General features: G+C 42.8%; 1 protein-coding gene across 2 annotated transcripts in view; it reads left to right on the forward strand.

Annotated features, from left to right (window-relative positions):
- Positions 1 to 14269, forward strand: part of RNF150 (ring finger protein 150) — a 341932-nt gene that overhangs the window by 213592 nt on the left and 114071 nt on the right. For both annotated transcript variants that reach the window (XM_089302457.1, XM_051819466.3), the window contains exon 3: positions 12928 to 12999. In XM_089302457.1, the coding sequence (XP_089158583.1) occupies positions 12928 to 12999 (72 nt within the window). The remainder of the gene's footprint in view (positions 1 to 12927; positions 13000 to 14269) is intronic.

Below are 14269 nucleotides of genomic sequence, written 5' to 3' on the forward strand. Positions count from 1 at the left end.
GCCAAAGTCTCAATGGATCTGGTGACCTCCTCTTGTGATTGTCGGAGTTGTTTTAGGAGCTGGTTAATAAGACAACATTGTGGGCCAGCGCCGCGGCTCAGTAGGCTAATCCTCCACCTTGCGGCGCCGGCACACCGGGTTCTAGTCCCAGTCGGGGTGCCGGATTCTGTCCCGGTTGCCCCTCTTCCAGGCCAGCTCTCTGCTATGGCCAGGGAGTGCAGTGGAGGATGGCCCAAGTGCTTGGGCCCTGCACCCCATGGGAGACCAGGAGAAGTAACTGGCTCCTGCCTTTGGATAGGCGCGGTGTGCAGGCCGCGGCGGCCATTGGAGGGTGAACCAACGGCAAAAGGAAGACCTTTCTCTCTGTCTCTCTCTCACTGTCCACTCTGCCTGTCAAAAAAAAAAAAAAAAAAGACAACATTGTGGCCTAGAGTAGTTCCCAAGATTACCACAGAAGAGAGGGAAGCTGCAAAGCTGATTCCAACCAAGACCAGGAGAAAGATCGCTCTTCTTTTGCGGGTGGAGGGATTAGCTGTAAAAGGAGCTCTGAGTCATATAATATTAGGTGGGGGGAAGGGATCACCAGCACACATGGACCTGGCATGGAACTGTTGATACAGGTGTATAAAGTATAATTATGAATAAACGAGGCTGCAGATGGACTAGAGAAGGAAGTGGTGGAAGTAACAGTCATATTGATAACACAGGGAATGTTATGTGGCATCAGCTCGTTGGGTTGTTCTATTCTGTTGGTAACGCAACATGTTGCATCTTGTCCTCCAGAATGTAGAGGAAGATGACTGACAGTTTTTTGAAGACTGGAAGTACAGGAGTTTGTAGAAGCGAAACATTAGTGAGTGGAGGAGCCGTGGTCAGAGGTTTCCAAAGGGGAGCACGTATAAAGCATTGTTGTTGGTAAAGGGCAAAGGGTAAAGTAGAATTGGGTAGCAGATAAAGTAGGGTGCAGGACAGACAGATGAGTCATAACCAAGTTAAGGGAGATTTGACCAGGTAATAGTTGAGACAGGTGTTTAGAGGGCTCTCTTAGTATATCAACCACCACATCCGTAGGAGCTGTTGGGAGCTGAGTGTAGGCCCTGATAATTTTTATGGTTCATGGGAATCTTGCATATTGGAGCCCATATATAAAGTGATGAATCCCTAGACTCCATTTTGCCAAACCTGAAGGTAGTGGTCAGTTATAGTGAAAGTCAAGAGAAGTTGGGCCCAGTGGTCTTTGTGTGTCTCATGTTGGGTCAAGACCTTAGAGAGGTATGGTCGGTATAGTAGTACTTACAGGACCATGATTAGCAACCTTTCCAGTAAGCACTGTTACATGATCCTGTGTTATCCTTGGTTAGGCAGGGATAATATGGATGTCTTGCCAGTTGAGATAAAGTGTATTTAGTCCAGTCAAAACAATTATATGAGCAGGCCTAAGTGAAATCGAAGTACAGAGTGATAGGGCCTGCACAGCCTGTTATGGGGCAGAAGGTAGAGTTACATAATTTAGCAGGAGTGGAAGTGGTGTAACTATGAAATTTCCAATTGTAGCATGTTCCTGGGGCCAGTGCACATGTAGGACAGACACAAAAAGCAGAAGAGATGAAATTATCAGAAAATTCATCGTTGTGTATGAAAGAAGGAGTGAGACAAAAAGAAAAGGCATGGAAAAGTATAGATCTCAAGGGGAGTGAAGTCTGAGAAAGTTCCTTGGGGGTATAAATCTTCAGTATCCTAAAGGAGTCAGAGGGGTAGATGAGTGAGGAGTGTGTTTGATATTTTTCCCACAATAATTGTAGAAAGAGTTGTTAGGGATATAAGAGAGGATCAGTACTTATATGGTGTTGGAAATGGCAGGTAGCTAGGTGATGACCATTTCTCAGAGGTAGGTTTAATCAGGGGCATAAAGGTCTGAGTTTCTGAGCTCCATAGGTAGTAGAGTTCGAATCTGGGTCAACTTGTCTGTGAGTGGCCCTGTAGGAGTAACTGTATAATGGGGGATGGGAGGTTGAAAGCTTAAGTTGAAAAAAGTGAACCCAATGAAGGGTCCCTTGTAGTTTTGATGAAGTAGGAATGAGAATAAGCCAGTAATGTCTGGTCAATTTGGCCTGTAGCATGGTGGGAGTACAGGACAAGAAGGGGTGTGAAGAGGACAGGAAAACATTGTCTCCCACTGTGATAGGAGGGAAGCTGTCTGAAGTAGTTGGATCTGGAGCTCGACAACAGGTATCTGTATGTCTCCATTACTCTGATCGGAGATATCTGAGGAGAAGCGAGAATAGATAGGGTGATAATAATGGGTATTGTAGGTGGATGACCAGAGGAACTAAGGGGCATTCATACATTAGTTCAAAAGGTAAAATTCAGGGGCCAGCCCTGTGGCATAGCAGGTAAAGCTGCCACCTGCAGTGCTGGCATCCCATATGGGTGCTGGTTCAAGTTCCAGCTGCTCCACTTTCGATCCAGCTTTCTGCTATGTCCTGGGAAAGCAGTGGAAGATGGCCCAAGTCCTTGGGCCCCTACACCCATATGGGAAACCCAGAAGAGACTCTTGGCTCCTGCCTTTGGATCGGTGCAACTCTGGCCATTGCTGCCATCTTGGGAGTGAACCAGAAGATGAAAGACCTCTTTCTCTGCCTCTGCCTGTCTGTAACTCTGCCTTTCAAATGAATAAATAAACCTTTTAAAAAAAATGAAAGTTTGAGAGGCCTTTTGGAAGGGCCCTCATACAGAGCAGGGCTAATGGAAGTAGTTTAGTACAGTCTAGGGAAGCTCAAGGGAAAGTTTGTTTAGAATATTTTTTAGTGTACAATTTGTCCTTTCCACCTTGAGGACTATGGGTGATAAGAAATATGGAAATGCCAGAGGAAGTTAAGTGTCTTACTAAGTAGTTGGGTTACTTGTGATGTAAATTCAGGACCATTGTCTGGTTGGAGGGAGACTGGGACCCCGAATCAAGGGATGATCTCCTGAAGTAAGCTGTAGGATACTGTTAGTGCTCATTTGTTAGTGGTCAGGAAGGCTTCTACCCAACCAGAAAAGGTATCTACCAGTACCAAGACACACTAGAAGTTTCATACTTGGGGCATTGGGTGGAGTCAATTTTCCAGTCAGAGTCTGGCAGGTGTCTTCTGGCTTGATGGGAAGGGAAGGTGGAGGATGAAGGTTAGAATTAGGGTTTACTTGCTGACAATATAGAACACAAAGAGGTGAGTTGCTGGAGATGCTTGGTATCTTGTGGCATGAGAGAGAAAGATAGTTTAACAAATGATAGTAAAGAAGGAAGAATGGGATGAAACAAATGATGGAGGTAAAATAGAATGGCCTGGGTGGAGAGCTGTTGGGGTTGTTGGTCATGAGAGTAATTTCATCAGTGTAGTGGATGGAGAAGCAGAGGAGCTGCAAAGGAAGGGAGACAGTGCTGCCTGATCTGTCTTATTGTTATCTGGATGATAACGGAATTATCAGTTTGATGAGCTTATGTAAATCTATGTAAACTTGATGAGCTTATGTAAACCACATTAGAGATGACTGTTCCCTTTGTGGTGAGAAGGCCACTTTCTTTCCAGATCACTGAGTGGGACAGGAGGATGTGAAGGCATATTTAGAGTTAGTACAAACTATGATATATTTATTTTTGCCAGTATGAAGGCATAGGTTAGGGCATAAAGTTTAGCCTGTTGACTAGTAATGTTGAGAGGGAGTGGTCTTCTCTTGGTTATATACACCACAGTATATCCTGCCCTTTTGATTTCTTGATGGTAGACAGAGCTGCCACCTATAAATCAAACTAGGATGGGGTTAACAAAGGGACCTTCATGAATGTTTGATGGAAGATTGTTCAATGGTCTAAATAGCCACGTGATCTAGAAACAGCAAGAAGGGGGAAGAAGAGTAGTTGGGTTGAGGGGAGGACAGGGTTTAAAAGTGAGAGTAGGATCCTCAATTCATGCCACCTGGAGGGCCAGAATGTGGGATGGTGGAAGAGACTGGAGGCCTTTATAAGTTAGAATCTCTGACAGGTGATGAGAGGAGAAGATAGTAAGCAGTGACCTGAAAGTTAATTTTTTTGACGACTGTACAAGGAATGCAGCTAAGGCTAACACCTATAAATAAGGCATGCAATTCTTGACCATAGGATCTAGTGTTTTTAAAAGAGGTAGACTACTGGGGCAAAAGAGACCAATTTGATGGCCGAGAACCCCAAGGCCATTTCTTGGTTTTCAATGACATAGATGAAGAAAGGCCATGTGAGATCTGTAAGTATAATGAAGGAGCCTGTTGGAGTTTATGATATTGGAAGGTGACTGGGGTTATGAGAGGTTCTTGGCAGGATCCTTTGATGGCTTCATAGAGTGTTTGGGCAAGAAAAGAGAAGTTTGGAATCCATGAAGATAGGAATCCTGCCAGGCCTAGAAAGAATTTATTCTTTGTTAGAAGGACATGGGAAGTTAGGTATGAGATGCTTCCTGTCTATGGTGATAGCCTTGTGAGTGAGAGTGAGATGTCCATCAGGATAGGTTACCTCAGATGAGAAAAGCTGTGCTTGATGAATGATACCTGGTAAGCCTTGGCTTCTCAGAAGTTAAGAGGGGTAGCAGTCTGTTGTTGGATATTCATTTTTGACGGACTGCAAAGGAGGAGGCCATCAACATATTGAAGAAGGAAGGAGGGGGATAGATCAAGAATACCTAGATCATTGGTCAGGGCTTGACCAAACAAATGGGGGCTGTCTCTGAACCCCTGGTGGAGAATGGTCCAGTTTATTTGAGTGGAGAAGCAGGAATTGGAATCAGTCCACGTGAAAGCAAACAGATCTTGAGAGGAGGAATATAGAGAGATAGTGAAGAATGTATTTTTAAGGTCTAGAACCGAAAAGTGAGAAGTGGAGGCAGGGATAGAAGAGAGGAGGTTATATGGGTTGGGTACTACTGGATGTATGGGTACCACTATAGAATTGATAAGATGCAGGTCTTGGAATAGGTGGAAGGATCCATTAGTTTTTGTTTTTTTTTTTTTTTTTTCAGCCAAGATGAGAGTGTTATAAGGGGAGTTGGTTTTACGGAGTATACCCTGAAGGAGGAATTTAATAATGATAGGCTTTAACTCTCGAAGGCCAGAGATGGGTAAGGGATATTGAGGCTGAGAAGGAAAGGTTGAAGGGTCCCAAACCCTAATCCGTACCAGAAAATTATAAACCACTGTTGTTGGGTAGTCCCAGTCCCGTGGGTTGACAGTTGACAAGATGCCTGTGGAAGGCATAGCAGTTGGGCCAAGATTGTCCTGAAAGAGCAATAGTAAAAAGGGAGGTGAAGGCGGGCTGGAGGATGGGACCAATGGCCAGAGGGTAAAAACTACCTGAGCACCAAACTGTTAGAGTATGTCTCTTCCCAGAAGGGGAATAGGACATTGAGGTTTAATGAGAAAAGAGTGAGAAAAGAGCATCATATTAATTATGCATGGTAAGTTGGGGAGTCTAGAGGTCTATAAGGCCTTCCCTCCACCCTGACTGTGGAGGTTGAGGCAGTAAAGATGGGCCCCCAATAATGAGTAAGGACTGAGAAGGTTGTCTCTGTGTCAGTAAGGAAAGAAGTTGGCTTACCTGCTACTGTCAGTTAACCTGGGCTCCAATGGAGTGATGGGAGTACATGGGTGGCAAGAGTCTGGGCTCCCATGGAGTGATGGGAATAGTTGGGTGGCAGGAGTCTGGGCTCCCTCGGTCCTCAGTAGCCAGCCCTAAAAGGTCAACCTAGGGCATAGATGGGGTAGATGGCCTACTGACTTGATAGACAAGAGGACAGTCCACTGCCCTGCCCAGTGACCCTTTTGGTAATATCTAGGACAAGGACCCAACAGATCCTGAGGATTGGGGCGTAGTTTGGCCCAATGACCCATTTGGCCACATTTAAAGCATAGACCCAGAGAACTCGCATGGTCAGCAGGACTCTTGTGGTTAGCAGGGCTATCAGAGGCAGAAGATTGCTGGAAAGCCTTGGCCAGCATTTGGAATTTTGCCTTTTGGGCTCTCTCATTCTTCCTAATGTATGTCTTAAAGGCAACCTCTAGAATCTCTGTCTGTGGAGTTAATATGGCCCCACTTAAGTTAACTTAAGTTAATGTGACCCCACTTAAGCTGCTTTAACTTTGCCTTGATATCAGGGAGACTCTGACAAAGAAATGGCTCATGAGGAAGCCCCAGCCATTGGTAGATTCTGGGTCTAAACTGATGTATTGGAGAAGGATCTGCGTCAGATACTATAGAAATACAGAATGATTTTCTTTTTTATCTTGAATAGTTTCTCAAGGTTTATAATTTACAGCCTTTCTGGTGGATTTTTTGAGGCCAGATAATAAACAGGTAATGAAATGATTTCTGGCCATTATGCCATTGGGAGAGTTGTAATTCTAACTGGAGTCCTGTTTTGAGGCCATATCTGCTCCTATGGGATGAGCAGAGTCAGTTGATGGGTCTCATCAGCATGGAGACAAGCCTGTTCCCAAACTCGCCTTTGCTCCTCTGGAAGGAGGGTATTGGAGAGGGTCATAAAGACATCATGCCTTCAGGAACTCCTAGAACCCGAATGTTGGGTTTTTTAATAGTATCCTGAATATTCCCGACAATATGTTTTAGATTTCTAATTTCCTCTTCTTTTCTTTGGTCTGACTGTATCCTTTCCTGTTCTCTGTCTTCTAAGTCCAATATTCTCTCTTCTGCTTCACCCATTCTGTTTGTAAGGCTCTCTATTGTGTTTTTCATTTGATCTATTGAATTCTTCATTATGATTTCTCATCACTATCACAGTTTCCTGTTGTACTAGTTGTTTCGTTTCATTTTGATTCCTCCTTAATATTTCATTTTCACGAGAGAGATTTTCTACCTTGTCCATTAAGGATTTCTGTAGTTCAATAATTTGTTTTTGAGAACTTCTTAATGTTCTTATCAATTTTTTGAGATCTGCTTCTTGCATTTCTTCTATCTCATCATCTTCATAATCTTGAATTGGGGTGTCTTTTTCATTTGGGGGCGTCAAGGTGACTTCCTTGTTTCTATTATCTCGGTTTTTGCGTTTGTTATTTGGCATATTGGAGATATTTGGTTTCTTCACTGTGGTGCTTTTTCTTGTTATACTATGACTCTAGATTAAGTGGACTGTCTGTTTTTGATGGAGCCTTAGAGGCTTGAGATGGGTGTGGCCTGAGAGCTCTGTTTGGTGTGCCAAAGGTGACACTCCCAGGTTAGGCGTGATAGATCTCTCTCTCTTTCTTTCTTTCTTTGATTCAAAAGGGAAGTAATTCCGCACAGCTGAATGAAGTTGGAGGTAGTTAGCAGAATGATATACCCACAGGAGCCAGAGATCGGAAGCTCTTTCCCAAGGACCACACAGGGAATCTGTTCGGCCCTCAGAGTGGGCTCAAATTCTCCTTCAGTCTCCCACTGGGTTGCCAAAGTTATGGAATTGTAGCGTCTCTGGAGAGTACTCACGTGAATTCTGTGAGTTCTCTCCCCCACCGTCTCTTTTTTCAGTCTCAGTTCAGCAGCACCACAAATTTACTAGGTCCTAATCTCCTGTTAATTCGCCCCGCCCAGAGTCAGGTTTTTCTGCTAGGCTCAGGGCCGGTGCAGACCTGAGGTCGCTCTGCTTATGACGTATGTCCAAGATGGCGCCTGCTCTTTGTCTTGCTCACCCTGGAGAGGTGAGTGGAGAGAGAGAAACCCGTGTCCGTACCAGTCACCTTTTTTTTTTTCTCTCTCTCTCTCTTCCAGTTAGCCTGGTGAACTCCCCCCCCCCCCGGGGGTCGTTCCCTCTAGTCTCCTGTCTCCGCTTGCCTGCCGGTGTCTCGGGCTATTGAGGTTCGGCTCACCTCGTGTTCCAGCGCTGGTGTGTTGAGTCTGCCGCTGGTGTCCCGAACTGTGGGCTCCCATGCTCTCCACGCAGGTCCACTGTGAATCACGCGTTCTGGAAGAGTTTCTTCTGCTGTTTCCTCCCCTACTCTTCCTTGAACCTGCAGTATCTCCACTTTTATTAAACTGTCTCTCCCCAGACTATCAGTGTGCTTCCTTCCTATTCCGCCATCTTGCCTCCTCCCGGCTGACTTTCAATCGAAGCGAGATACTCAGCAGACTCATAGAATGGCGGATGTCCTAAACAGCACTCAGGCCTCAGAATCAGCCCTAAAGGCATGCGGAAACAGCTGAAAAGCCCATGAGAGTATTTCAGGCATGGAAAGCCAAGACACTCTGGCAAAAAAAAAAAAACCTAAATGAAAGATCTCTGTGAGTGAGATCCCAGTGGAAAGAACAGATCTTCAAAGAAGGAGGTACCTTTCTCTGAAGGGAGGAGAGAACCTCCACCTTGACTATGACCTTGTCTAAACAAGATAAGAGTCAGAGAACTCAAGGGGCTTCCATAGCCTTGGAAACTCATGACTGGTGCATAGGGAGATTACTGATGCCATAGACAGGAGTGTCAATTTGTAAAGTCAACAACAGGAGTCACTGTGCACTTACTCCTCATGTAGGATCTCTGTCCTTAATGTGCTGTACATTGAGGCTTAATGCTATAACGAGTACTCAAACAGTATATTTCACTTTGTGTTTCTATGGAGGTGCAAACTGTTGAAATCTTTACTTAATGTATACTAAACTGATCTTCTGTTAAAAAAAAAAGAAGAAGAAATTATCAATTCCCAACTTGACTCTCACTGGGATTAAACATGACAATAGGTCTGATCTGATTTCATCATCATTTAAAAAATCATCTATTATTTTTCACTTTATGTTTCTGTGTGGGAGCAAACTGTTGAAATCTTTACTTAATATATGCTAAACTGATCTTCTGTATATAAAGAGAATCGAAAATGAATCCTCATGTGAATGGAAGGGGAGAGGGAATGGGAAAGGGGAGGGTTGCGGGTGGGAGGGACGTTATGGGGGGGAAGCCATTGTAATCCATAAGTCGTACTTTGGAAATTTATATTCATTAAATAAAAGTTTAAAAAACAACAACAACAAAAAAAAAGACATCATGAAAAGTTAGATCGTTGGTCTGGGTTAGATATTGAATCTCTATAACGGATGTCTCTGGGTTAAAGGTGATGAAATCCATTTTTGTTAGATTTGTGAGAGATCAGCGAGAGAAGGGAACATAAACCCTGACTATGCCCTTCGGCCCTGCCACCTCTCGAAGGGGTAGCATGGAGGCAGGCTCCCTAGCTGCCACATGAGTGAGTGACTTGGGGACTGGGCACAGGAGAGGTGGGGTCAAGGCCTTAAAGTGGTGGTTGCAGGGTAGGAACAGTATGCCGGCTCAGAGGAATGTGGGAGGATGAAAGTTGGAGCAAGGACTGGGTTTGAGATAAGGCAGGGAGAACAGGAGGAGTAGAACTGAACAAGGGCTGGCTGGTTTTGAGATAAGGGCAAGCAGGAGACATGGGTGTAGAAATAGATGCCACCTCCTGGAATTCCTATGCAGAAGAGGGAGGTGCCAACAACACAAAGCCAGATTGGATAGTGGGCTTTGAGGTTGTTGAGTGAGAGGTGACTGTGTCAGAGCCCAAGCAGAAAGGGGCTGAGCCAGTGCCCATGGGGGTAAGGTGGGGCTCATCTGCAGGATCGAACATAGAACAAAGCAGTTTTGGCTCTGGCTCTGGGTCTTTAGTGAGAGCCTTAGTGGCCAAGAGAACCTAAGCTAAGGAACACGAGGTGTAGAGAGAAGTTTTAGACCAGAGATATAGAAAGCTTAAACATAGGGAATCTCCTTCCACCTTCCCAAATGCTCACAGAAGTGGTAGAGATCCCCAATAATGTTGGGGTCAGACATTCCATTAAGCAGCCATTTGGACTGGTTGTTCAGGTCATACATGGGCCATGACTGATTACAAAGAAAGATGACATGATGGCGTTTGAGATATGGGGCCAATTATTTAGGAGACAACCAAGGGGAGAGTCAAGTGGAATGTGGGACAAGGAAGCTCCCATGGTGACCTATAGAAGTCGAACTAGCAGATAGCAGGTGTCCCCGAGATCACAGCAGTCTGACGAGGAGAGTAAGGGTGCAGAGGTTGGGGGTTGTCACCCAGGGTATAAAGCCTGTAGAAGGGAAGCAGAGGATTGAGTTGTCACCCACACCCACTATGGCCTGCGCCATAAAGCCCATGGGAGTTGTGGTGCCTGATACCAGACTTCAAGATGAAACAGAGAGGAACTGCAACCCGAGGTAGAGGTCACAGTGGGAGAATTCCCTGTTCCCCATCTTACCTCGGGGTTTTGGAGGACTGGTGTGTGGGTGGAAATCACAGAGTGTTTAGTAGCAGAGACAGAGATCCGAGGGTGGTTTTGTGGTTGGCAGAAATCTAGGATCCCAAAGCAGCTTGCATCCCTGAAAGGAAAGTGGGTCAATGGGAGAGCCTGGATCCGAGTCATGGCACCAATGAATGGCCACCACAAAACACACCAACTACCAGAGTAAGGGAGAAGTTTATTGTTGGCCAACAAGGCTGGGTGTCCGTGCACAAGAGAAACAGAAGCCTGCACTGGAACAGGTCTTATGTAGCTTAGCAGAGATGAGGAAGTAAGAACAGCAAATTCCACTGGGTGTGGAAAAAGCAATGTGTATAGTTGGGCCGTTTGGTCACCTGACTTCTGGGAAACCAGGCTGTACTTAGGAAACTTAAACTTATCTCAGAGAAACCAAAACTTATTGTATAAAGCTAGAGCCTAAAATGGCACCCAAGACTTCAGATGGTATCTCAGATAAAACAGTGCTGGTTTCACTAACATTGACTTCAGATTTTATTCACTCATCCATTATGGAATTTCCAGTAGGTTATAAACAACAAAGCACAAGCCTTTTTGTGTATTTTTTTCACTACCATTTTCTGAAACCCAGAGCTGTGCTTGGCACAGAGTAAGTGATCAGAAATATGTGTTAGAGTTTGGAGTGCCAGTTACTGAATGAGCTTCATTCTACATGCTGCCGACATAATGCGAGGCAAAAATAAGAACAGGCCTGCCCTCAGGGAGCCTACATGAGGAAAGTATAATAGGGGTTGATCATAAAAACAAATACCAAATTGCCAGTGTCACAGTGCTATAAACCAGAGGTAGAAAGTGCTGAGAGAATCCAGACAGAGGGATCTGGCAGGGAGATAAGTAGAAGGGCTCCCTGAAGAAGTGCTTGAATTGAGACCAAAGGATGACTAGGTATTAACCAGAAGGAGAGGAGATAAAATATCCAACATGTTTAGTTGAACCCAGTTCTTTTCTTTCCTGATCACTCTCATGTTTTCCCTTTATACCTATTGTTACACATTCTTCCTATTATTTCCTGCTATTGGAGTTTGCTAACTACTCACAGACCTGTGCATAAATTTTAGATGTTTATAGAACTCCTTTTAGGAAACACCCAAAACTTACCCTTCTGCTAAAAATACCACTATTATTTTAAAAGCAGATGATGAAATATGGAAGAGAAAAATTAACTAACAATGAGAAGATTTCTTTTTCTCCTTATTTACCTTAACTGCTGTGTGCATGGAATATAACATGATATATATTTGATGCATTTTGATTGGTTGGCCAGTGGGTTTCTTGGTTAGTTTGATTCAATCTCAGATTAACTAGTTAGCTGGTTGGCCAATTGTTGGCTGGTTTGCTGGCTGGTTTGATGACTAAAGATGAGGATAACAGAATAGCTTTGTCTGTAAAATCAAAAGACTTACTTTTATTCAGATTCTAGTTGACCTTTCACTATGTGACATTGAACAATATATTTATATAAACTTTGCAAATCTCAATTCATTCTATAAAATAGTATTATTCTCATAGGGTTATTATAATGGTAAAAGAGACATTGTATGTAACCTAAGATATATTAACTGTTCACTGGTATATATTAACTATTTTAAAGAAAAGAAATAAGATTGAGTGGGGTTTTTTCCCAACAGAGACAAAATTAGTGCAAACATACGATTTTTATGTGTTTAAATGCTGGCCTTGTTCATCTTGGTCCTTTAAATATAATTCACCGCTACAAATACCCATCTATTAAAGACCAAACTAACACTACCTTAAGAAGGAGATAAAACGTGTAGAAAAACAAGCACACATATCATATGTGTACTTGACATTAAAATGCAGTTATCTCTACACCCTCCCCTTCTCCCATTCTTACTCATTGTCCTGTCATTGAATTACTACAAGGCTCATTAGGGTAGTAATCTTCATTATCAAAAAAGGTGAGGGGAACATGAAATATTATATTATATTATATTATATTATATTATATTATATTATATTATATTATTTCTTGATACGAGCATAGGTCTTTGCTTTATAATTACTTGCTAAACTGAACATTATATTTTATGTATTTGTCTATATGCACACTCATGCTCACACATAGACAAAGAAAATAAAACTAGCAAGTGAGTATGTGATGGAATAGAATAGAACAAACCAAATTTAAACCCAGGTTAGGTCTATATGAGCAATTAAAAGAAATATACAACCTGTAAAACCTGTAAAAAAAAAAAAAAGAAGAAGAAGAAGAAGAAGAGATGAAGTTTATGACAACTACTCTGGCTTGGCTATCTCCATGAGTGCCAAGTAGAAAATTATTAAATTCTTTCCCCCATGTTTGCACTCATCTGTGCTGATTTAACCCACACTAGAGTCACTGTATAGCAGAATGCCTAACACTGTGCATTGCAAAACTCTCTATGACCAAACTCTGCTAGACTCAATTAGTAGAGCTCCTTAACCAAGCAAACACCACTTCCCCATCTCTCCCAGTCATCGTCGTGAACATACATGCCACATGTGCATGATTTCAGAGATAGCTGTTCTGGTTTATTAAATGCCATCAGAAGTGAAGTCAAGAATTACACATCTTTGTTACTAACACGCCACTTTTGGTTTTTCAGCGTCGACTGGGAGATGCAGCAAAGAAAGCCATCAGTAAGCTCCAGATCAGGACCATCAAGAAGGGTGACAAGGTAACAGTCTCTTCTCTTTTTGGTGAGGAATTATTCACAGGAGCTCCTCAATTTTCTGACAGCCAAGGTAGAAGAGAAGGAAGGATAGAAAAGGAAATAAGTGCATGCTAACAGTTGTACTACCAGAATCTATTACTCATACTTTTCTTTATTAAGTATAATTTAAGGCAGTTTGCAAAATGCATACCATAGTTGGAAAGAAAATATGAGAAACTGAGAAATATGTGAAAACAAATCTATGAATCCAGGGTGAAATTAGTACACAAATGCATTGCTTGAAATGTAATAGAAATGGTTCCCAAATTTAGGTTATTCAAACAATACTTAATTGCCTTATTCCAGTGTCCCACGTGATAAAAAACAAAATGGTTTAATCTCACACTACAATCTGAGAGTGGTTTTCCATGAATCCTTGCAAAGAAGACAGCATTATGTGCTATTTTCTTTACTTTAGTTCTGCAGCATAAATGCAGGAAGTATGGTCAGTCTCCCTAAAACCTGCTATTCACAACCCCAGCATCTTTGCAACAGCCCCCTTCACTGTAGAGTGATGGCATAAAGCCAAAAGCAGTCGTAGATTTTGAGAAGGGACAACAAAGCACAGTCCAGGCCTGCAGGTCTGCAAAGGTCTTTATTCGCCAAGAGGAGTTTTAGAGCAAGGGATCACAACACATGGGCCAGGGATCCTTGGGGCATGGTAAGGGATTCCCAGCTCCTCAGTGTACACCAGTTGTCATCTCTGGCCTGAAGAATCAATTTGTTTCAAAAACTATATGCTATTGTCTTTTAACCATAGAAAAATGCTGTGGTGCTTAATAAGATAAATTCATTAAAAGGATTTACTAAATTTAAAGTTCATTTTGGTCATTACCACTTCCCCCCTTGGTCAAAAAATAATAGTGAAAATACAAAGACTTAGATATCTAAGTGTATAGAGTGTATGATATTAAAAGAGATTTATATGCTTGAGAAAAGTGGAGCCACTATTTGATGTTTATATGGTGTATTTATTGTGCACACTCAATTCCAGAGGAATGGATTGATTAAATATCACTTGGATATATTTTTTTTATCCTTGAGAAGTTTATATGTGGCCTCTAATTATCAGTGGTAGCATTATTGTTAATGGTACATTAGAAAATGGTTGCAGGGAACCTGGAAACAGAAATGAAGGTTGGAAAAAGTGGAAACTATGCCAACAGTCACTAAATTGTTGACTGAGAAAACTGGCCCGGGGTCTGTTGAAAGCCTTGCTCCCGAGGCAGACTCT

The sequence above is a fragment of the Oryctolagus cuniculus genome, chromosome 8 (assembly GCF_051225735.1).
Source record: "Oryctolagus cuniculus isolate XC-2025 breed Fujian yellow rabbit chromosome 8, ASM5122573v1, whole genome shotgun sequence".
Taxonomy (NCBI): domain Eukaryota; kingdom Metazoa; phylum Chordata; class Mammalia; order Lagomorpha; family Leporidae; genus Oryctolagus; species Oryctolagus cuniculus.